Below are 25,215 nucleotides of genomic sequence, written 5' to 3' on the forward strand. Positions count from 1 at the left end.
TTTGCATGAAAACATGAAACATTTATGATTTCATGTAATAACATAAGTAAAAAGAAAGTAGGGATGTGACATCATCAGCCCACGTAATGAATATTCATGACGATGTGCATATAACTGTTTTCACAAAATATTATAAACTTTAACATTCAATAACTTCATTATTTGGTCTCAGATTTTGATGAAATTTTGAGCATATTGCACTGTGAATTTTACTTTATTTATTTAGATATAGATATTTTCAGCCCGGACCATCCGTTTAAGAAAATGAAAATAAATTTAGTTGCAGTAAACACTGATTTCATGAGAAAATCTGTAGAACCAACTGAAGGGTAATGTGGAGCGTTGTGGCCCAGTGGATTAGTCTTCGGACTTTGAAACAGAGGGTCGTGGGTTCGAATCCCAGCCATGGCGTAATTTCCTACAGCAAGAAATTTATCCACATTGTGCTGCACTCGACCCAGGTGAGGTGAATGGGTACTCGGTAGGATTTTTCCTTGAACGCTTTAGCGCCTATTAATATGGCGGCTCAGCTACAGCCGGGGTAATAATATGATACCAATTATCAAAGCGCAGTAGAGTATATGCACATAGTAGCTGCGCTATATAAATGGACCTATTATTATTATTATTATTATTATTATTAATTACTACTACATCATCGTAGATCTAAATCTGGTGCATATTCATAACTTGTGAAACTGAACTTTGTGAAATCCTGAAATCTAAGCTGAAAAAGGATAAGATCCCCAACACAGATAAGATTATGTGGCCAGTGTTTTATTATTGCTGAGAAAAATAGTCAACATTAGACTAAAAATCCAATACTTATTTTTCTAATTTCTCAGCAATTACACAATATCTTCCAGAATCCTTTGACACAAATTTTTTTATTTATGAAAACAGAAACTCAGATGGTCATTTGATTGGATTTTGTTCTAAAATATCATTTTAAAATCATTACAACAACTTACATTTATCTTCTAAATTTGGAACTGTAGTGATTAAAAAAAAGATTATCCAACACCAAACTTGGAATCACCTGTAGTTCCCCTCAGCAGGAGGTCATGTCTTCTCAAGAAGATTCTTATGCCATCTTTATCCCGATCATGCTTGATATCAAATCAAATTTGTCTTTGGTGTATGGGCAATGCACCATTCAACCCATTGACTACGTAATCTGCAAGTGGTGTTAGACAAGTAGGTAACAAATTATAAACCTTGCGGGATGAGGTCAAATGGAAAGTAGACAAAGTTGGAATTAAAGTGGCAATTTAGCAGCGCTTCATGCTTTTTATACAATGAAACATTGTCTAATTGATGAAACAATCATGACAATTTTAGGTTCTATAAATGTTTATTCAGATCCCTGGTCTTTGTAGCTAACATCGATGCCACTGTTGATTTCATTGAAGGCGTGTCTCCGATCATGGGTGTGGTCATTTCCATAGCAACTAGCTTTGTTCCCTGCCTCTTCTGCCGAAGTTGTTTATCCGTGCATTGTCCACGATAGCACCACTGTCGGCAAAAATGAAGAAAATTAAAATGCTTTCACTATGAATGTCCAATAAACATAGCATACTAAACACAGAGTGGATATCTCCTTAAATCCATTGCCTTGTCACACCGGCAAAGCCAAGTCCAGACTGGCCATAACTACCTTATTTCCAATGACATACCATCGGTTAGTTTGGAGTTGGTTTTGTTCTGTGACCGACTGTGATTGGTCCACGTTGATCGAAATCTATGGAAACTAATGATTATGAAGGAGCAGTTGTATTAAATTGACTGCTTTTTACAATTACAGTTTTGTGTATTTTTTAAATTTCTGTCAGGGTACCTTTTTTTTCACTGATGTTTTTTATGAAGAAATACAGTTATGAATACTGGCCATAATACACTGTAAGATGAAAATGGAGAAAGAGTGAGATGGATAGGGAGAGAGTGAGGGTGGGTGGAGAGAGTTGTAACAGAAACAAAAGTGGGAGAGGGCCTTTTTTATTTATTTTTTAATATTGAAATGGGGAGTCATTTTTAGCAGTGGATACAAAAAGGATGGGTGTCTGAGCACTTTAAAATTTTGAAGCCTTTCTTTTGGCTTTGGATTACACCAAAAAATATGAACTCAATTGTTTCAATCTTCGTCAGTTTTGTTCTCTATAATACTGCACAACAGTTTATACTAACAATTGATAGAACCTTTCTCGTGAAATTTTTCAAATGGCTAAAGATCAGTCGTCCGGACACACAACAACTGGGTATACTTCCTTATCAATTAACGGCATCTGAATTATAATTGTGGTTAGATTCTGTGTAAGGTTATGGTAAGACATCAATAAGACGTACTTAAAGTACCTTGTTTATTGCACATGGTGTCCCGTCAAGAGGAGGCCGGTTAGTCTTGACACATTTCATCTTTGACGGCTGTAAACATTTCAAATGCTGGCAAAGATTCTGGGCAAGCCATGATTAAATGTGAAAAAAAGTAAAATTTATTTACTAATTGCATGTGGAAAAACAATTTGATTTGACCCATCCATTATAGACTAAGGTGATATGAAATCATGTTATAAGAGTCTTGTTTAGGAATAAGATTCATCGAGCAGAATGTATACTTCACTTCTCTGGGGGGACGGTTTCATGAAAGTTGTCGGCACTGCCAAGTTCAATTTCTCTGACAGAGGCCAGTGCCTCTCGGCCAATCAACACAAGGATTTCACTGAAATGGTCAGCACTGACAATCTAGTCATTGGTTTAGTACTGAAAACTTTCATGAAATACCCCCAGTTGTATATCATCTTAAGATATGCAAAAGATGAAAATTTATGTCAAATGAAAATTTTATATTTTTTAACAGAGTGATAAAAAGGGATTTCAGATCCAAGATTTCTAGAACATCTGCCTGAATAGATAGCCTACCTCTCTCTTTCCCATCGGGCAAGCTACAGCACCCCTTCCCAGTGTGATCTGGCACTGATGATCTATATCATAGGACTGGCCAGGGAAAGTATCCGTGGTCAACGGAAAAGAACTCTTAGCAGTTCGGTTCTGCAAACATCGAGATCGTGGCAATCTAAAATTGAAATTTGAAAATGATATTGGTAAAAAGACCTACAAATTACCCATGAAAACACATATCTTTTAGACATTCACTATTGCAGTTATATACAGGTGTTACAATAATTATGCATAATTCATTAGGGGAAAAGAGTGTATCTTGATATAATTTGACATTTTTACTGTCAGGTAAGGAGCAATGTTTTTTTTTACACTTATAATTAGGAGAGACTAGTATCACTAGTTTATTGTCAAATTTTGTGTTACAGTTCTTGTTGCAAAAAAGTTTATGCTTATTTTAAAAAAAGCAACCTTGCAAGTCCATTCCAGGTATGCTGGTGCTGTTGCGCAGGCCCTGTCTACAACTTTATATCTAAAAAAAATCTTAATGTCAACAAAATTTCAAAATTTCATTAAAATGGTATCTTTCTTGTTTTCACTGTGCTCTTTTATGCTTTCATAGCAAAAAAATTGATTCAGTTTATACATTCCCAGACAGTTATGAATTATCACAGTGATAGATGTGCTGATGAATTGGACCTGTAACATTTCTAGAGATATGCGTTGCAATTGGCTATCCATAGTTAAATCACAACTTATGAATAAATCCGGAGTTCAGTATACAGGCGTACAATTTTCTCTTTTCATCTTACTTGAGATATTCCAAGAGGGACTTGGTACTGCAGGTAGACCATGCGACCGACTGGACTCCACTTACAGTATAACCACTCATTATGTTCATCCGATCTCTACATCCATTAAACTCACCATCATGATACATACCAAGTCTGCAAAAAAAGAAAAGAAATAAAAGCCCCCCAAAAATATCACAATAATGGACCATTGGGTCCTTCAAATTCTGTCAATCTCTTTTTAAGTAGGACCTAAGAATAGGATTGCCAGAATATGCCTGATCGATGGTTTGGAGTTGGGTTCTACGGGTTCTCCTCTATATAGCCCTGACCCCATTCATTCTGGCAAACGTATTCATGGGCCATCAGGGGAAGAAGTGGTTGACAAACATTGGCGGCGGAAGCCAACAAAATTAGGTGTCCACCTGAAATTTTGTGATGGACACAGGTAAACCATAGGGTTTAAAAAAAAGGTCATCAACCTAAATTTCAGGGGGGGACAAACACATTTTAGGGGGTCCATATGAATTTAGGGGGGGGGGCCGCAGGAAACAAAATTGACAAGCAAAAAAAAAAAGGTTATCAATTAAAATTTTAGAGGGGGACTGTCCCCCCCCCTCAAATTTAGGTGGGATCTGTCCCCCCCGCTTCCGCCGCCTATGTTGACAAAGGACCCAATTATCCATTCTACAGTATAAATGCAAACGACATGTTCAGTATTTTCAATTGTAATATGAAATACATATGGCTAATTCGAAAAAAAACAGAATCATACTTTATTATACTTCTGCAATCTTTTGCAGTTTGGTTTTGGTCTGACACCAGATAGGTGTTTATACACAGGGGCGTCGATCCATTTTTCAGATTGGGGGGGCAAAATCCTGAATCAACTTTCCAAAGGCAAAACAAACAAACTTACACACACATATATATGCATATATATATATGTGACTCATGAGATATAGACACATATCTCACCAACAAATTAATGCGAGCGCGAAGCGCGAGCTGAAATTTTTTAATATACTGACATGAAACTTTGACAGGAAAAAGGTACTTTTTAGGACTGTTTGTAGTAACTCATGAAGAGGATAGATACATGTACATGTATATCTAACTACACAGATAATGCGAGTGCCGAGAGCGAGCCCTGAAAGCTTGATATTCGAAGCATTTTTGGTAATAATGATTAAGACGGGTATCTATTAAAGAACAATAGATGCGAGCGTTAAAAAAAAACAAAAAAAATTTTGATATTTCGATCTGAAAAAAAGACAGTTTAATGGACGTTTTTGATAAAGAACAAGATATTTATCCAACAAAAAATTATTGCAAATCGAAGCGGGAGTTCTGTTGAGGTTTAAAACTGAAAACGGGACATTCTATTCACCTATTTAATCATGGAAAGTATGGGTTTTTGCTACATAAATGATGCGAGCGCGAAGCGCGAGCTGAAAATTTTGATATTCCAATCTAAAAAGCGGACATTTTGAGCACAATTTTAAATAAAGAACGAGTTGGTATCTCAATCTCGCTTGCTGATTTCTGTGTAACATTACAATCTTATTTTATTTTTACACATCGGTGGAATTATTGGGGGGGCAAAACGACATGTTTGCCCCCCCAATATTTTCATTGGTGGGGCGATCGCCCCCCCTGCCCCCCCAGGATCGACGCCTCTGTTTATACAACACTAATTAGTATTAAAGCAGCATCAGTTTGTTTCCAAACTAATGTGTTGTTTCAATACTTCCCTGGTGTGGACATATATAGATTACGGTCTGGTGTTAAATCAACACCAGAGTTTTTGCAGTGTACTTCTTACCAATCGAAAAAAATGTGATATTCCAACCTAAAAACTGGACATTCTAAGCACTTTTTGTAACCAAGAACAGAATGAGCACCGTACAAAACAATAATTGATGCAAGCGCGAGTCAAATATTTTGTGATTTTCTAATCTAAAATGTATTGTTTTACTTCAAAAAAAGTTATTTTATTTTGAAAAAGGGCACATATCATTTTGATTAAAGGGCACTTTCCATTTTGAACAAAAGGGCATTATTTTCCAACTGGGACTTTTTTTTTTGGGGGGGGGCAAGTGCCCCCTGCCCCCGGTTCCGTCACCCCTGCTTATTCGATAGATGCGGATAAAAAGGCCAAGATTAGTTTATAGAACAACCATAGGCTCGAGTGCAAGTTCCATCATGAAACATTAAAATCACGTATTTTATATATTGATATATACATATAATGAATGAAATGAGTCGAGGGAAATGTAAATGTAAAGTGAAATGTTAAAAATAGGAATTTTTAGAGCCCTATGCTCAAGAAGAAGAAATACTTACAAGTGTCCTAGTTCATGGGCTATTGTTATTGCTGTGCCCATGGGGCTAGTGTCTTCGATGACAGCGCATTGGTAGCCCATTTCACAAGCCCCATGTATGTAGGCTAGCCCCGTTGCATTATAGTTATTATCAACGTGAAGGTCTTCTCTGAAAGCAAGTTGAAGAATAAAATGTTTTTGTAGGTGATTTTAAATTTCGTGATAAATTTCATGCATGCCAAAGGTAAGTTTCCTAGTAACATGCAAATAAGAAATATGCGTTAGTATATTTCCTAATTGACATACATATTGTTAATTGAAATATTACCATCAGGGTGACCAGCCCGGGTGACCAGACGTCCCGTATTTCCCGGGATTGTCCCGTATTTTGCTTCTTTGTCCCGGCGTCCCGGCAAACCTTTCCGGGACGCCTATTTGTCCCGTATTTCAAAATATTGAACAAAATGTAGCTAAAAGTGACGATTTTTCATCTAAATAACCATCAGATGACGGTGCAGAGACACCAATAAAATCGATAAATAAACTTTTGCAAGTTCTGCGGTGATTTTCTTGCTAACCCAATACATCGCAAACGAACTGGCCTCCTGCCATTGTGTGGCAGGCTAGGCATGTAGGATCGGAGCAGATTCTCTCCACCAAACATGCCAAAATAATCACAAAATCGGCAGAAAATTTGTATAATTATATTATGGGTTCTCAAATTACTGATTTGGAGATGTAATCGGCATGATCGGAGGAACAAGTAACTAAATCCCCGGGGGGGGGGGGGCACTCAGTATATAATGCATAGTGGGTATGTGCCGCGGAGGGGACCCCCATTTTTCAGTACACTCAAATTTCTGTTCCAAGGCATAGCATTTTTGCCTTGTTGAGAAAAAGAACAAAGAAAGCCGCTCCAAGGCATAGCATTTTCTTCTTATCGAGAAAAAAGAAGAGAGAAATCCGCTCCAAAGCTTCGCATATTTTTCGTTACGCCGCTCCGATCGCGTTGAATGAGCTGCAATTTTGGTGAAAAGCGGCCGCAGAGCTCCCGGCGGAGGTAGACAGCTGGCAGCCGTCTGTTTCGAGGAGTTTTTTAACATTTTTTAATTTCTCCTCGTCGACAACGAAGTTCAGCTGAACAACCAACATAACAGAGACCGAAGCTTTTGGTCTACGGCGGAGGCTGCGTTAGCTGCATCATGCACGCATGACCGTTCCGAAGGGATGCATACGCGCTCACACGCTGGCGATCCGTTCCAGGACCCCCGTTTTCACCAACATTTGTCGTTCCGAAGCCCGTTCCGAGGACCCTCCTTTTTACAATAAGCCCGCTCCAAGGCCCCCGTTTTTTGTCTCGCCCGCAGCACACCCCCACCACATTTTTGGTCGAGTGCCCCCCCCCCCGGGACTAAATCTAGTTGTTTCAGCTTTCGTTTTTAGTCTTGTTGTGTATGATGCCGCGATGTTTCATCTAAAAATAATCAATTTGAAATTTTATTCATTTCTAAAACATTTTTTTTTATTTAAAAATATATTTGAAAAAAAACCACCAAATATCATTATGATTTTTGTTAGATGGATGTTTTTTGTTTGCTTGAAGTTTGAACTTTTTCCTCTTTCTTTTCTATCCTTCTTTCTTCATCCTTCTATCCTTCCTGCTTGCCCGTTTTTGTTCCATCTATCTTTATTTCCTATTTGTTTTTCCTAATCCTTTTTTTCTCTCTCTGTTCCTTTTTCTTTCTTTCCTCCTTTTTCTTACCCGTATTCTTTATCAAATTTCTCTTTATTTCCTTCATTCTTTCTTTCTTTAAAACTTTTTCTTCTCCCCCTCCCTTCCTCTCCTTTTTCTTTTAATTCTTTCTCCTCATCCATTATGTTTTCACTCCCTCCTCACTTCCGAATTCTTCCTCCCTCTCTTGCCTCCTTTCTTTCATTCTTTATTTTATTTTTCCTTCTAATTCTTTCCCTTACTCTTTCTCTCCCTCCCTCCCTTAATTCCTTCCTTCCCTCCTCCCTTACTGTTTTCCTTCTTTTTTTCTTTCTTTCTTTCTTTATTTCTTTCAAAGAAGGAAACATTTTTCTCTCCTTCTTTATTTCCTCCTTTTTCTTACTTCCCTTTTTTTCTTTCTCCTTTATTTTGTCTTTTACACATGTATTTTTCTCTCATTCTTTTCTTTTTCTTTCTGTATTCAATTCAAAGAATGACGGAAACTTTTTTTCTCTTTTTTATTCTTTCTTTCATCCTTTTATTCTAACTTTCTTGTATTCTTTTTTTTTATTTTTTCCTTCATTTTCCCCTTAATTTTTTCTTTCTTCTCAATTCATCTCTTTTCTTTCGTCTTTTCTTTCTCTCCTTCATTCTTTCGTTCACCCTCCTTTCCAATTTTTTAATAATTTTTCACAGATGTAACACTGTGTAGCCTTCTTTATTGATCTTTTTTGTCGATTGTCCCGTATTTCATTTTGTGAAATCTGGTCACCCTGATTACCATTTACATTTATATTAATATCTTTGTTAATTTTACAGTGTCAGCACGGGGGGGGGTCAGAAAGGGTGGTTTATATAAATAGCCCCTATTCTTCCATATGAACCCGACAGACCTAGTTTTGAAATTATTATTATGGTCAAGTATCAGAAATATGTATAAATAACTTGATTTACACAGTGGATTTGTGATGAGTTCTAATCATTCTTCTTCAGGGCCCCTTAACATAATTTTGTTAAATTTTACATTTGAATATCGATGAAATTTTGAATGCTTTTGCACATGGTTGAATCAATTAATGAAATGAATGAATGGGAAGAATGGAGGTACTTTAATTCATGCTTCCTTTACCATTATTTTATCAATATTTGTCCAAGGTGGGTTAAGTTTTTTTTTTCTAGTCATACCTTGTGATTAGAATCAGAGCATCAAATTCCTCTCCAGACTGGTACCTCCAGTCATTCTGCCAATCCTTGCAGAACTTTCGGAGAAGATGGATTGCATCGGCTTCGATGGGTAATAACGATTCCTGTCAATTCAATTCAATTAAAGAATGGTCTTTATTAATGATAATCAAACATGCTTATAACTGTGTAAGGTATAGGCGGCGGAAGCGGGGAGGATGGGGAGACGTGTCTCCCCTAATTTGAGGTGGGGGGGGGGGGACGACGATCACCCCTAAATTTTTTGTTGATTACCCTTTTTTTTTTGCTTGTCAGTTTTGTTTCCTGCGTCCCCCCAATATTTTTGGTTGATAACCTTTTTTTTTTGCTTGTCAAAACATTTTGGTGGTCCCCCTCAAAATTGTTTATGGCTTCCGTCGCCAATGGTGTAAGGTGTAAAATTGTAAGTCAAGTTCGGGGTAGAAATGATATTAGTTCAAGGCTGCAACACAATCATCCAGTCTGACCAGTCACCAAGGTTGGGGGGGGGGGAATAAGTAAAATTATATGAGACGAAAATAAATCGAACAGAAACCGAAGAAGTCTGGTAGTGCACTCAGGCTGATTTGAGTGCTGGGCTACTTTGCCTCAGTAAAACTCATATCATACTTACAGAATTCACACATATTCAAATTACATAAAATCAACCAATCAGAATAAAAAGAATAGAGGAGCCAACTAAAAGTGTAGGAGTCCATTAAAAAAAAATAACCAATAAGGGATAAGAAGATGAAGATGTCTGGGTGATTACGTAATAATGGGAATAGAAATTAGAGCGTCAGTGCATGAGGGATGGAATGAGTGGAAAACTTGAATAGAAAGGGAATGAAGATGAAAAAATGGAATAAGAGGAAAGGAATGCATAGTGGAAATGACAGCTGAATATAATAAACTCATTTAGCCTAAGTTCAGACGGCAAGGGCAGTGCTGAAAAGAAATGCAAATGAACTCGAGTCGAGACGGAACAGAAATGTAAAACAGCTGATGAAAATAGGAAATAAAAAAAATTAACAATCCTACAACTGTCTCACATGAAAAAAAAAACAGCCGCATATGGAATATTCATGTTTAAAAGTTTGTATTGGCACAATAAATGACATAGTAAAAAGTTAAAACGTTAAACAGGCTGTACATAAAAAAGCTCATGCAATTTTAGGTGAAAGCATATAGGACACTAGGACAGTCAATGAATGTAACATGATATGAATGGCAGCCTACATTTGAAAATGGCCGACTTGAAGAAGAGGAGACTGGAACTTTATTTTAATGACAAGTGACTGTATGGTGGGCAGGGGTGACCATGCCCATCGCCTTTCCTAGTCGACACACTCATCTTTTGTTGAGTATATCAACCCCCCCCCCCGAAAAAAAGGGCAATGGACTATTTTTAAATCATGTTGTTCTTGTTTAAATTTGTTGAGAGATGTTTTACGACGAAAGTAGGTTTGTATTTTTTATTTCAGTAATTTATTTACCAGTACATTTTCATAAACTGCGGCATTCCGTTTTCGACAAGGATAGGTGGAGTGTGAACAAACTTTAAATAAAGGGCCCTGTTAAATGACATTATCAAGAAAATGAAGAAGGGTGGAAGAAGAAGGTGAAGTAGGAAGAAAGAGCAAAATAATTACCTTCTCATCCTGAAGTAGGATAGTCTTTGTAATCCTAATTTCAATTTTCACACCAAGTCTTGTTACGTCACTCCATAGATCAGCTGCCTACATGAGAGCATACAAGGGAGAGATCAGCAGAAATTATTGTTTTACCTCTTTGCAAATATCATTAAAGTCTCAATTTATTTAACGATTAAAAATTCGAAATATGAAACACACAACGCTCAAGTCTGAAGCCTGTCTCGCCAGTAATAAGTACACTGCTCATTCTAATTGATTGTTTAGTAATCAAAATAGATAAATTTTGACTTTACTTATATTAATTAGAGGTTCTCTTGGAAGCAGACATGCCACATTATACAACTCCTAAGAATGTTCTGTAATCTGGTCCAAAGTGGATCACATGATATTCAGCAAATTGCAATTTGGCATCCAAAATGCACTATCCTGCACTCTGACGTCAGAATGCAGGATAGTGCGAGGTCTGGAATTATCTAAAATTATCTAGATTTTAGATCAAATATAGCATTTTGAGAAACTTAGTAACATGGGGGAGGGGGGGGGGGAGTATAAAACAAAAAATACACGCATTCTTGTGAATAGAGGACCTAAATAATGAACTCTGTCCTCGACCCGCCAAATGGATATACGGCACTCGGTCCTGCGGACCTCGGTGTAGTACCGCATATCCATTGGCTCTTCTCGCACATCGTTCGGTGAATTATTTGGCCCTGCATGCTTATTTTATTTTATTTATTTATCTTTATATTTTTTATTCATTTATTTATTTATTTATGTATTTATTCATTCATTTATCTATTCATTTATTCATTCATTTATCTATTTATTTATTCATTCATTTATCTATTCATTCATTTATTTATTTTTTACCCAGTAATATGTATCAACTTCTATCTAATATATAGTTTACATGTGTAAGATATTATTGTGCATGCCAGAACTGAAGTAAATCTCACCGTTTTGCTAATTTTTTTCTGTCTGGATGCCTATGAACTCAACATGTCCGATGGGGCAAATGATGCCCATAGGCGGCGGAAGCAGGGGGGGTGGGGACAGGTCCCCCCTAAATTTTTTATTGATAACTTTTTTTTTGCTAGCTTGTCAATTTTTTACCTCTGTCCATCCTAAAATTTCAGGTGGATCCCCCCTAATTTTTTTTGCCTGTCAAATATTTTACCTGTGTCCATCCCAAAATTTCAGGTAGACCCCCATAAATTTGTTAGCTTCCGCCGCCAATGATGATGCCACCCGGCCGACATCATGATTCCATGGTTACATCTGTTAAAACTTATAAATGCAGTGTAGACATCACCATACTTGATAATGTATGTGTCCACTACCAACAAAACACGTAGATACACAATGATATAATTGTGACAGTAGAAAACACAATCCGAGAACCCCCCCACACACACACAATATTGGATAGGATTAATAAATTAATCCTAAAGTGGGGGTGTTTTGGTACATAACTAAATGTTAATAATGTAATTGTGACTAGTAAATATTGAATGATTATATCAAACAAACTGAACTGTATTTACTTCAAATACAGCAACATAAAATAAGGTTTTAATCGGGCGGCCTCATAATATACCCCGGTCATTTCTGTAAGGCAAAGAAGGGAACCCGACAATATATGGCTCGTTAATATGCAAATTAGGCTGATTATAGTTCTAACACTTCTAATGGATAATGTTGGTCTACTCTAGATCTACTAGTAATAGACATCTACTCATGTTTCTACTGCTTTACATTATAAAGATCATTGATGATCATACTACTACTACTACTACTACTACTACTACTACTACTACTACTACTACTACTACTACTACTACTACTACTACTACTACTACTACTACTACTACTACTACTACTACTACTACTACTACTACTGCTACTGCTACTGCTACTGCTACTACTACTACTACTACTACTACTACTACTACTACTACTACTACTACTACTACTACTACTACTACTACTCCTACTCCTACTCCTACTCCTCCTCCTACTACTACTACTACTACTACTACTACTACTACTACTACTACTAGTAGTAGTAGTAGTAGTAGTACTACTACTACTACTACTACTACTACTACTACTACTACTACTACTACTACTACTACTACTACTACTACTACTACTACTACTACTACTACTACTACTACTACTACTACTACTACTACTACTACTACTACTACTACTACTACTACTACTACTACTACTACTACTACTACTACTACTACTACTAGTACTACTACTACTACTACTACTACTACTACTACTACTACAACTACTACTAGTACTACTACTACCATTACTACTACTACTACTACTACTACTACTACTACTAGTACTACTACTACTACTACTACTACTACTATCTACTACTACTACTACTAATAATAATAATAACAACAACGACGACGACGACAATAATGATAATAGTGATAATAATAATAATAATAATAGTAATAGTAATGAAAAAATAATATAAAGTGCTAAAGGCACTATTCAAGAATTATGAAATGAAATTAACAATAATTGAAAATAACTGTTTTATGTGTTTGTTTTTTTAGTTTCATAAGTTATTTTTTATGACTTCAGGAAGAGTGTTAATGTTTACATTATATACTGATCTTTCTAACTAACCTGATTTGAAATATGTGTGATGTAATTTATCGTGTCGTCTCCATGGTAACGGGATAGATCGTGATGTAGGACCAGCATTAGTTCGACCACGCGAGGCGCTATAATCTCACCTTCAGGGCAATCAAAACATCCACCAAGAGAATACTTAGAATTAGAATTTGGAACGAAAACACTACCACCCTATATAACTCAAGTTTGAATAATGAAAAATCACCTCTCTCTACCTTTTCTTCACGGTTGGGAGTCAATAGCGCTGAATTAAGATTTTACAGAAATCTTATTTTCTTTATAGTTTTCTTATTCTTTGCCATTAATTTTCAAAAGTCTACTTTGCTGCAGCATTATATTTCAGTTAAGGCCAGGCTCCTTAGGAAGGCGAAGATTTCGGTTAAAAGGGAATAGGAATGGTCTGGAAATGGCAGGGTGCATCTTTGCTTGAATTGTATTTTTTGAATATATTTATTTTGTTTTGTTTTATTTTATTCTATTATTCTATTTTATGTCATTCTATTTTATTTTATTTTATTTCATTTCCTTTCGTTTCGTTTAATTTCATTTTATTTTATTTCATTTTACTTTACTTCATATTATTTTATTTAACTTCATTTCATTTTATTTTGTTTTATTTTATTATTTTTTATGGGTGGGGACTAAATACACGAAAATGAATGGATTAAAATGAAATACGTTACCCGTAATAGGAGGAGGTATCTTGTATTTGGCTTTGTTTTTCATAGAGTTGGATTGTCCCCTTTTAATCGACAGAACATGCTAGATAAGATAGAGATTTGAATGAGAGATTTTCAATATCATTTTCGTCAGCATTGTCGCACAATCAGCGTCATCAACAAGCAACAACAAATGATAGCTCAGTATTATCATTATTCTGTGCCCATCTTAATATATAATACAATATTATAATATCAATACCATTATCATCATCGTTATCGTCATCACCGTATCATCATCATCACCATCATCACCATCATCACCATCATCATCACCATCATCATCTTCATCATCATCCGTCACCATCATCATCGTCGCAATCAACATTATCATCGTCATCGCCATCATCATTAACATAATGTCATCATCATCACCATTATCATCACCACCATCATCACCACCACCACCACCATCATCATCATCACCATCATCACCATCATCATCATCTTCTTCATCATCATCCGTCACCATCATCATCATCATCACCACCATCATCACCATCACCACCACCACCCCCATCACTATCATCATTGTCGCAATCAACATTATCATCGTCATCGCCATCATCATTAACATAATGTCATCATCATCATCATCATCACCATCATCATCATCATCACCACCATCATCATCATCATCACCATCATCATCTTCATCATCATCCGTCACCATCATCATCGTCGCAATCAACATTATCATCGTCATCGCCATCATCATTAACATAATGTCATCATCATCACCATTATCATCATCACCACCATCATCACCACCACCACCACCATCATCATCATCACCATCATGACCATCATCATCATCTTCTTCATCATCATCCGTCACCATCATCATCATCATCACCACCATCATCACCATCACCACCACCACCCCCATCACTATCATCATTGTCGCAATCAACATTATCATCGTCATCGCCATCATCATTAACATAATGTCATCATCATCATCATCATCATCACCACCATCATCATCATCATCATCATCATTATCTTCTTCATCATCATCCGTCACCATCATCATCGTCGCCATTATCATCGTCATCATTAACATCATCATCACCATCATCACCACCACCAGCACCACCACCATCATCATCATCATCACCATCGTCATACCTGACAGTAGAAGACCAGACAAAAGACAACAGACAAGACAGAGGACAAGATCCATTTCCCCTTTACTTACCGGGAAACAATGAATATATCCAATCAAGAATAAGGAGAAAGTTATGAGGACAGCCGACGTCGATGAAGCTGGCTTAGACATGGTTCTCGATGCCTGGATACCATTCATAATCGGTAAATCTCCATGATTTGAAATCTGCCAGTACATGGTCTGAAAACGTTTTACTGTTACATTTCCCCCATCTTTTGTCTCTCTTCCGTCCCTCTGATAGGGCGCATCACGCCGTAGTCACTCTCGCTCTGTTGAGATTGTAAAACCCGTTGTACATTTAACAACTGCTTTTGTATTACACAGAGATTCTGACAGATCGGGTCGATGGTTTGATGACTAGTATTTTGGTTTTAATTTTAGCTTTGAATATCCTGATGATAAAATAACCAAAATTGAGCATCTTAATGAGATGGTTGCGCCGATATATACAATTCAGTTATTTTAGATAAATAAAAGAAGCTTTTCTTTGTAAATCCAATCATTCTGAATGGTTTGAAAATTGGGTGAAAAACCTTGTCTGGAGGAGAATCGTTTGAAGGAGATAAGATAAAAATATATCCAAAATTTACGAAGCGATGGAAGTGAGAAGACTGCACAATTGAGCTCTGATATAGTGGTGTCCTTCACACTTTTCCTCCATCAGAAACTCTGATTAGAAATGAATGCAGCATCCGGATTCCCTTGCCATCATTATTTATTCATATTGATTAGATATTTGATCGACTGATGAAAGTTTATTTTCCCTCCGGTATTATCTCTCAAACAGAGGGGGAAACAACGATGAGCGAAAACCAACGAGGGACTATTGCAAACGATTATTGCTTTGGGATATCATCATTTTTCAGGCAATATAATTGGGGGGAAATAGGACTGGAAAAGGGGAGAATTATTTAAGTCCAAGAAATTGTAGAGCGACTAAATAAATGATTAATTTGGGTAGAAAGAAATATTCGGCACAGAACAACGTTACTTGTCTGTACCTATTATCGACATTCGTCATTCATCTGGTTCCGACGGCTACATGCAATCCGCCATGTCTTCACTGAGCCAAAAAGAAAAAAATGGTTTCAAACAATAAAGAATACTGCATCCTGATTTAACGTCCAAGTTTGATATATCAATCACTGCGACAGTGATTGCTACATCAAACTTTGGTAATATTTATGACATTCATAAACATAAGAGGAAATAAGCCAATAAATTTTACATTTTTTTAAATGGAATTAACAGGAACGAAATCTGCGCTCTTTTTAAGAGGGGGGGGGGGGGGGATGGGGTTCAACATGCAACCTACATGATTGTATATACGTTACTTATAATGCATTCTATTGCCATATTTCTTCAAATAAATCCATGATTGTGTAGACCTGTTTGGCTTAAAAGTCAAAATGATAATCTCAGTATGTAGGTCTATACATGCATGGTCGTACGCAGAAATTATTAGGCGGGGGGGGGGGGGGCGCATAAACTTTTCAACAAAAAAAAAGAAACTCAAAAGCGATGGAGCAAAGCGATTAAGCTCGTCATTAATTGGGCCGCTTTTCATTTTGTAAAGTGAAATCGAAGGATTTCGTGCAAACTTTTGATGAATTTCGTGAAAATTTTCAGTAAAAAGTGTAAGTTTTAAAATTTCGGGGGGGGGGGGGGGGAACTGCCCACGCCGGGTACGGTCATTTACACATGTATAGTTATTTTGTCTATTCTTTTAGTAGACGTGAAATTCTGATCGTTGTGTGTAAAAGCTTTGGAAATAGTTAATGATATTATCCTATGCCTGATTTCCATCAAAAGCTTTATAGGTTTTTTCTTAAGTAGTGTACCTGGAAAACCGTGTGAAGAGCCCCCCTCCAAAAAATAGATAAAATGAAAATAAAAATAAATGAATTATAATGAATAATGAAAAAAAAACCCGAGCATGCATGGAAAAGGAAGATTAAAGCTCGCCGCCATTTACTGTAAAGATATAACTAAAAATAAATAAAACAAAAACACGGGTTCCGATGTGGTAGTTCCCTGCCTTTAAACATAGTCTTTACTATTTATACCTGTTGAATGTTTTAATTCTTCTGTTATAGTGGTAAACGTGTCAACTAATCGTTGTTGTTCCTGTACTTTTTAATCATATTTCATGAACCTGATTGTGTCTGCGAGTGACATCGTCATCATCTATACACGTCATAAAAGACTTGAATAATGAATGTTATTTTGAATCATATATATATATATAATATTACGAAACTGGTCAATCAATCATTCGTTTCAGTATCGCATCAGTAAATTTCGGAATAAACTTACGTGGGCCGATATAAAGTAGATGATAAGAAAACATCACATCAGTTCCAAAAATAGCATATCAACTTCCCGTATTAAAGGGGAAGTCCGCCATGAAAAAAATGCAAAAATAATTCAAAATATTGGTGAAGGTCTGAGGAAAATCCATTGCAGATTAAGAAAGTTATTAGAAGTAAGTTTTAGATTTGTGACGTCATAAAACGAACAGCTGCCCCATACGTTATGTAATGTAAAATGCATAAATTTCAAATTTTAATGGTTTGTGATGGCTCATTTTTGTTTTCTTTTTACGAACGGATGTGAAATGATTTCTATTAAATACTGAAGGTACAGTAATAACCATTTTTAATTTTCTGAGAAAATGACATCATTAACATTTTTACACCACACGATATGTAGGAAAGCTGCTCGCATATGACGTCACAAATCAAACGATTAAGATTCTGATAACTTCAAACCTTCGGCAATTACTTCTATTATTTTTTTCTGTTATATCTACATTCAACATCTTGTCAGGGTGAACTTCCCCTTTAATGTCTCAACTATATAGTCAGCTAATTTACTTATCTAATTCAGCTTCCCCGTTCCGTGTCGACCTATGAAATCTGCCGAGATTACAAGCCACACGAAACCCAATTACGTACACACTACAGTTTGGATAATAAGTGTGAGCTAAATGAAGTTAATAATTTTGAATGATTTTACTTACCCATTGCCCCTACTGATCATCACAATATCACATTTTCAACAGAATATCTGAAAATGACTACATGCATGCCATTCTGCCATTTTCCTGCTCTGCATGTATAGTGTTCTATTATGTACGTCTACCTTAGGGGGTGAGGTGGCTTATTTTGCTTTCTGTCAGTTCAAAGGCACACTCAGCTAGCCATGTACATTCATTTATTACACCTTATTGATGTAGAGTGCTTCACCTTGCTAGGTCTTTCAATGAAACCACTAAACCGTGAATCTTTTATTGAAAAGCGGTAAATATAAGATATGTATGTTGGTGCAGGGCCACGATCCGTCGGTAAGTTAAAAAGTAATAGACCAGTTCGGAGTCTCAATGGGTGAAATGCATAAAATACCAAATGCTTGTAAGCAAATGCTTCAAGCACAAGCAATTTGTAGCCATGTAAGCAAATAAAAGATCAAACCTTTGCAATTGCTTTATTTCGCACATGCCTCACCCTTTTTTGTGCTTTAACCATTTCCTTACTTTCACCAAAAAAAATGCTTGAGCTTGTAGTTAGCAATAGCATTTGCTCGCCAGAAATTGCTCATTTTTATACAAGAAGATAGCACAAACCAAGCAAAAAGCCTACAACAAAAGCGATTGCCACCTTTTATGCATCTGACCCCGGACCAAGTATTCTGGAAATTGCCTACCAGCCTTACTGCATTGTGAATGTAAGCGGTTTCGTAAAACTTTTAAGCACAACTTTAAAACGCCTATTATACCTTCCTTATTTTACACCCGATTTTGATAGCACTTACAGCTATTTACTTGTCACCCTCAAAATTGCGAATTTAAACTCTAATGCTCTAAAGACAGTGCACGAAACCTCGAACCCCAGTCATTCAATTATGATTTCATGTAATATCATAAGAAAAAGGAAAGTGGGGATGTGACATCATCAACCCACCTAATGCATATTTATGAAGACATCTGTTTCACCGGAATAATGCAAATCTTAAAAATTCACTAAGTTATTGAAGTTAAACTTCGTTATTTGTTGTCAGATTTTAATGAAATTTTTTAGCATTTCGCTCTGTGAATTTTACTGTATTTATTCAAATATATAAATATTTTCAGCCCGGAGTATCCCTTTAAAAATGTGAATTTGACATTAACTGTCAATAACATATCACCCGTTTGGTGCATGCAGCCGTTTTGCGAAATAAAGCAAAACTACAACTTTCTTTGATATTTTACATTGGATTCCAATAAGATTTTCAGCGTGATCATGATTGGTCTTTTTTCTCTACTTATATCAATGAACTGGTTTCGGGGTAGTATTAATTTTGGGTAAGACTAGCCTATTAGAAGTAAAAAGAAGTGGGAATTTCCTTGAATGAGCTTCTGGTTCAAAAGCACAAGGGTTTTTTTTGTCAGACTTGGATTTTACATAGGCTACAGAACTGCAATCATTGGGGAAAAAAACCCCAACATTTTTTGCTCCTTTCCCATTATTTCCGTCAACATCCTTTTTGCAATCCGACAGGGAGTTTGACATAAATAATGACAATTTTTTTTTATATAAGTTCTTAGAAAAGTAGCACTGGGGTTGTATGGTATGGTTGCAATTTCGTCCATCTTAAATTTATTTTACAAACATTTCATACAAAGCAAGGTGGAATTAAAATGTTTTACCTTCATAAGAATCTATTTCATTCAGTTACACTTGCATAAATTAAATGATTATGAAAAATATAATTCATACAATTATTCATTCTTCTGGAATGTAAGTAATGTGCTTGTGGAGATCAATTAATCACTTCAGTAAAATGTGCTTTAATCCCAATTGGAACGGAGCTGATTGAAAGGGGAAGTTCTCCCTGATAACAAATTGGTTATAAAAGTTAAGAAAAATATTGGAGAGGGTTTAATGAAAATCCGCCAAAGAATGACAGAGTTATGAATGTTTATTTTTGCAATTTTGTGACGTCACAGACGAGCAGCTCCTTGATATGTTGTGTGATATAAATTCCCCCAAATTCCATTTTTTCCTCCAAAACTGAAGATGATTTTATTTTTCTCATCATTTCATATACCTTCTTCTGTAAGAAAAATACTTTTTTCATCCATCCAAAAAATGCAATTTACAGAATTTATAATTACATGATATATGGGGAAACTGCTCATTATGACGTCACAAATTAGAGCCTTGAGAATCCTATAGCTATCTTATTCTTTTTTAAACTTTCGTCAAACCTTTATTATCTTTCATTTTTCTGCTCTTATTTCAAGTAAATTACCATCAGGGTGAACTTCCCATATAAAGGACAAGTTCAGTCCACCCCAACAAAAAGTTGATTTTAATAAAAAAAGAAAAATCAAGTAAGCATAGACACTGAAAATTTCCACAAAATCGGATGTAAAATACAAAATAGTTATATTCACATCCTGGTCGGTATGCAAATGAGGGAACTGATCACATCACTCACTCACTATTTCTTTTGTATTTTATCTTTAAAAAATATGAGATATTCTGATTTTCTCCTGATGTCCTGAAACAAAGTTTAATTTCTCCCTGAACATGTGGAACTACCATTGTTAAACGTATTATGGTTCAGTCCAGTTGGTCCTTATTGTCAAATAAGTAGAAATTGAAATATTGTATAATTCAAAGTTTCAAACAATAAAAAGAGATAAATAATGATTGAGGGATATCATTAATTCTCTCATTTGCATGTGACTATATTATGCATATAACAAACTTTAAAACAAACTTTTTAAAAGCAAACTTTAAAATATCATAGCTTTCTTATTTTACATCTGATTTTGATGAAAATTTCAGTGTTGTGTTTGATTTTCCTCTTTTTATTCAAATGATTTTTTTTCTGGGCTGGACTTGACCTTTAAGTAACAATCCTTATTAGAATGTACGTTAGATGCATAGCCCCACCCCGCCCCCTTCCTGTGAAAGCTACAAAGTGGTAAGCAATATATCCCAACAATGGACACATCTTTCTAATCTAAATTCATGAAGTTTGATGAGTTCACTTCAAAATTTTAATCACACAATTCTACAAATAAATACAACAAAATTTGTTTTCCACTCCTGTAGGGAGCTGAAAATAATTTAATGACCTAATATTACATATTTGCCATCCATAAAAATATCAACTGTGGCATTTTGCTAAGTACACACAGGCCATTATAATTATGTTAGTAGAAAATTTATTCAACTGCAAACGACAGAATGAAAAATAGAATTCCATAGAAAGTGAATAACAAATCAAACATTGTTTTTATCATAAAATAAAAATTATGATCATTTCTCTTCATCCAGGAACTTGAAAGCATTTTTTTAGTTAAAAGCTGATAAAATCACTATTATGACTCAAAATTTCAACCTTGTACACTCATTTTTCACATTATATCTCAATAATGTTATATGAGAAAGACAAGAAATGGTACAGGAGCATTGTTGGATAATTGTACCAAAATGACATAGACCAAACGAGAAAAAAATGTCTGACATTTCATCACATGATGAACAAAATGAATTACAAAAATATGATTGCACTACAGTCTACACAAATTAAATGAAATAGATTATTCCCAGCAATAAAATATATAGCTAAACATTTTCAAATCATGTAGGTTACATAACTACCGACTAAGAGTACAAAATTGTCTCTTTATCACAACTCATCTGCCAGCTACTACAGCCAAACACGACTACCAACAAAAAAAGGTCACATTGCATTGTAAAAAATCTATGATTGTACAGATAAAAATCACTCAAATAATTAGAAAAAAAATGTGCAACAACTTTTCTATTATCTCAACAAGAAATTAGGAAAAATTGCAAAACAACTTGACAAGGTTTCAAAATATTTACAAAAGATGAACATCAAGTCCATAGATTGCATAATCAGTTGCAAATCTTTAAACAAATTTAAGAGAAATTACAAAAAAGTATCTGTTAAATAAAATGTAATGTAATTACCAACTTGTATAATTCACTTTTACCACCTCTCTTCCTAAAACCTTATTTTCTTCTTCATTGTTTTTGTTGTGATAACTTGTATGATCTGATGTGTACCATTCATATTACAAGGAGCATTGTTTTTTCTTTCAACAGGATTCTCTCTTGGATGATAACTTTTTTTTGCTTGTCAAATTTTAATAAATCCTTAATAATGGGTACCTTTTTAGCCAAAATGACTCGTAATTATGGGTATGAGTTTTGAACCTTCAGCCGCACACCCCCGTCCAAACCAAATTTAAGTACCCCCCCCGGCAAAATGTAGAGATCTCCTTCATTTGGGAGCAAAAACCACTCTTTTGGTGATGGAAGGGGAGGGGGTGGGGTGCTTAAAAACAAACCAGCACCCCTCTTTAAAACTCTAAGGCCCCCAATGTGCCGCAGTCCATTAGATAGTTTTCGAGCAAAGTGCTTTGAAGACAAATCAATTCAATCCAGAAACTGGATTGCACTACTCTTTGGAAAGGACAATTTTTTTTACATCTATACACATTAAATCCCATGATATTATCTGAAATGATAAGTTTTAAAGTAAATAAGGTCAGAAACTGAATAAATCCTTGAAAATCAATATTTTCTTGATGTCTCCTTTAGCAAGAAATTTACACAATTTGTGCTGCAATCAACCCAGGTGAAGTAAATGGGAACCGGCAGGAAGTAATTCCTCAAAAAGCTGTGAACACAGGAAATGGTGACTAGCTTAGCCGGGGTAATACAAGAGTGCCTTGAGCACCTAGCAAGGTGGATACACGTGCTATACAAATCTTATCGTTTTATTGGTTTTTTTTTATATGACACAGATCATACAGTTTTCATATTTAATTGTTAACAGATCCAATAAAATAAGACAGCTAGATTGATCGAAAGGGAAAATGGGGGTGACAGGTGCTGAATAGACGGTGCATGATAAAATGATTCTATAAATATCGTAGCAGTCGAGTACTGAAATCATGGAGTTTGTATAACTCTACGCTAAACCAATCTGAAATCTAATCTGTAAATATTGTCTGGAAGCCAGATAATTCATAGTCTGTACTTATTCATGTATGGCACCAAATGTACAATCTATTTGATATGGCACCAAAAAAAGTCCAAAGTATTATGGGTAGAATGATAGCTGACCAGCCAAACCGCAAAGTAAATAATTATATCATGATAGGTAATACAGCGCAAGGAGCAAAGACAAGGAGGTTCCACTTGTTCTAATTGGAATATTCCTCAATTTACCAAAATGGACATGATAATACAACAAACACTACAAGCAATCATTTTAACATACATGTCTCAAACCTCCCCATATGTTGTCATACACCTTAGAGAAGTATGATGCGTTGCATGCAATCTTTTGAAAAAAAGTGTTTTTTGCCTATGCAGAATTGATGCGATGAAAAGGAACACAAGAGCTCATTTGGACAAGGTCGTTCATTATGATTGCCTTTTATTAACTTTCTCAAGCTAGATTCACAAACGTCAATCATAAATCAAAGCAGAAACACAAACACCATTAACACTTCATGAAAAGTGTTCAACAGCACTGTTTGTCCCTCTTTTCACCGCAAATCACAGATTTTGCAATACGTATTAGAAAGGAAATCGACCCCGTCGTAGAAAAATGATAAAGATCTCCTGGCATTTAATTGATGCCGAATCGCCTTTCCATTGCATCATTTTCTTTTTGTTTTATGTTTGTGTTTTGAAGGACATCTATTCTTTTAAATCTAAAAAAAAATTCTTGAATGCTACTGTGGATTGTAACTGCGAAACTGGTAAACTGCATTTCTCGCATCAAAGTGTTGATTGAATGCAGGCTTGGAAGCTATCAATGTTTACTTTCAATTAAAAAACGATCCATCAAATTGGCCCACATGAAGCACTGCACGTAGTCTATACAGATACATATTTCCATTATGTATTATCTTTCATTTTCATATTCTCAGATACACACCTTTGGCTTTTATCATAGTAGACTCATTCACTAACCTACTCAAGAGATAAGGTTATCTACCCGAATGAATGTCATTACTAAAATTAATAACCCAGATATTGAGAGGTAAACAAACAAAGCACCACTGAGAGTCTGGTAACGCACAGGAATATTCCCAAGTCCTCTACAGAAGAAGCTTTCACACCAGCCCAATCAAGAAGAAAAAGAAGACTTATTGCTATTAAAGCAAAGTACTTGTATTAATACCATTCAAAGAAAATGCCTGCAAACTATCATGTTCTTTTGAAAATGCCAGGTCCTTTTGCGGGGAGTTCTTATGGGTTTGGGGTTTGAAAACAATTACAACAGTTCTTCATGTGAGGCAAAGGACTCGTATAAGTGTGTAAGGATGCACATTCTAGTCTCATATTGGCTTCTAGACTGCAAATATCCATGTCACCTTGGAATTATTCCTTGAAACTTTCTGAAAAAAACTAGTGTATCCAGCATCAACTATGACAAAGAAATATATGGGCCCATGCACAAGCATAATTAGAGTCACTATTGTCCCAGACAATTAGGCCAATGGAATGCTTTGTAGGATCTGATGCCTGTAAATGTTCTCGTAATTTAAAGTGAATACTAGTTTGCCGGCGTTTCCTTTGGGGGCATCCTAAGTATATTCACAAAAGAGGACCTGGGCTCTGTAACACAAAGGTTTGCAATCAAACGCTTAATACCAATGACCAATCAAGATCATCGTTGCATGTGCAGTCTTTTTAAAGTACTGACCGGGAAGCAATCAGTGCCGTTCTTTCATATTTGCAATTCATTGCAAACCTTCGTGTTACAGAGCCCTGGTATTACTGGAACCCCTCCAAAACCCTGTAAAAATCATAATTAAAGTTTGCAGGTGTTTTCTTTAGGAATATCATTAGTAAAAAAACCCTACAGTATTATCTGATCAGGGAAGAACTACCACTCGAAAAACATCATTTACTTTTCCTCAAACGGATAGTGTGAAGCCTCCTTTTCCATTGGCTCTCACGCTATCTTAAAATGTATATTAGTAGATTGATAACTTCTCTTCTTACAAACCAAGGCGTTTTTTTAATAATGGA

At 35.7% G+C, this 25,215-nt stretch overlaps 1 protein-coding gene across 1 annotated transcript; it reads right to left on the reverse strand.

The window, feature by feature from the left end:
• Positions 1–647: 647 nt before the first annotated feature.
• LOC121429125 (A disintegrin and metalloproteinase with thrombospondin motifs 17-like) lies at positions 648–18,355 on the reverse strand. The gene is made up of 11 exons (XM_041626039.1): positions 18,159–18,355; positions 15,167–15,405; positions 13,930–14,008; positions 13,238–13,347; positions 10,574–10,660; positions 8,907–9,028; positions 6,033–6,179; positions 3,708–3,842; positions 2,917–3,070; positions 2,353–2,451; positions 648–1,515 (listed from the first exon to the last, which is right to left on the reverse strand). The coding sequence occupies exons 2-11, from the start codon at positions 15,311–15,313 to the stop codon at positions 1,345–1,347; spliced, it is 1,251 nt and encodes a 416-aa protein (XP_041481973.1). The 5' UTR covers positions 15,314–15,405; positions 18,159–18,355; the 3' UTR covers positions 648–1,344.
• Between the last annotated feature and the right edge of the window lie 6,860 nt (positions 18,356–25,215).

Source organism: Lytechinus variegatus, chromosome 15 (genome assembly GCF_018143015.1).
Source record: "Lytechinus variegatus isolate NC3 chromosome 15, Lvar_3.0, whole genome shotgun sequence".
NCBI lineage: Eukaryota > Metazoa > Echinodermata > Echinoidea > Temnopleuroida > Toxopneustidae > Lytechinus > Lytechinus variegatus.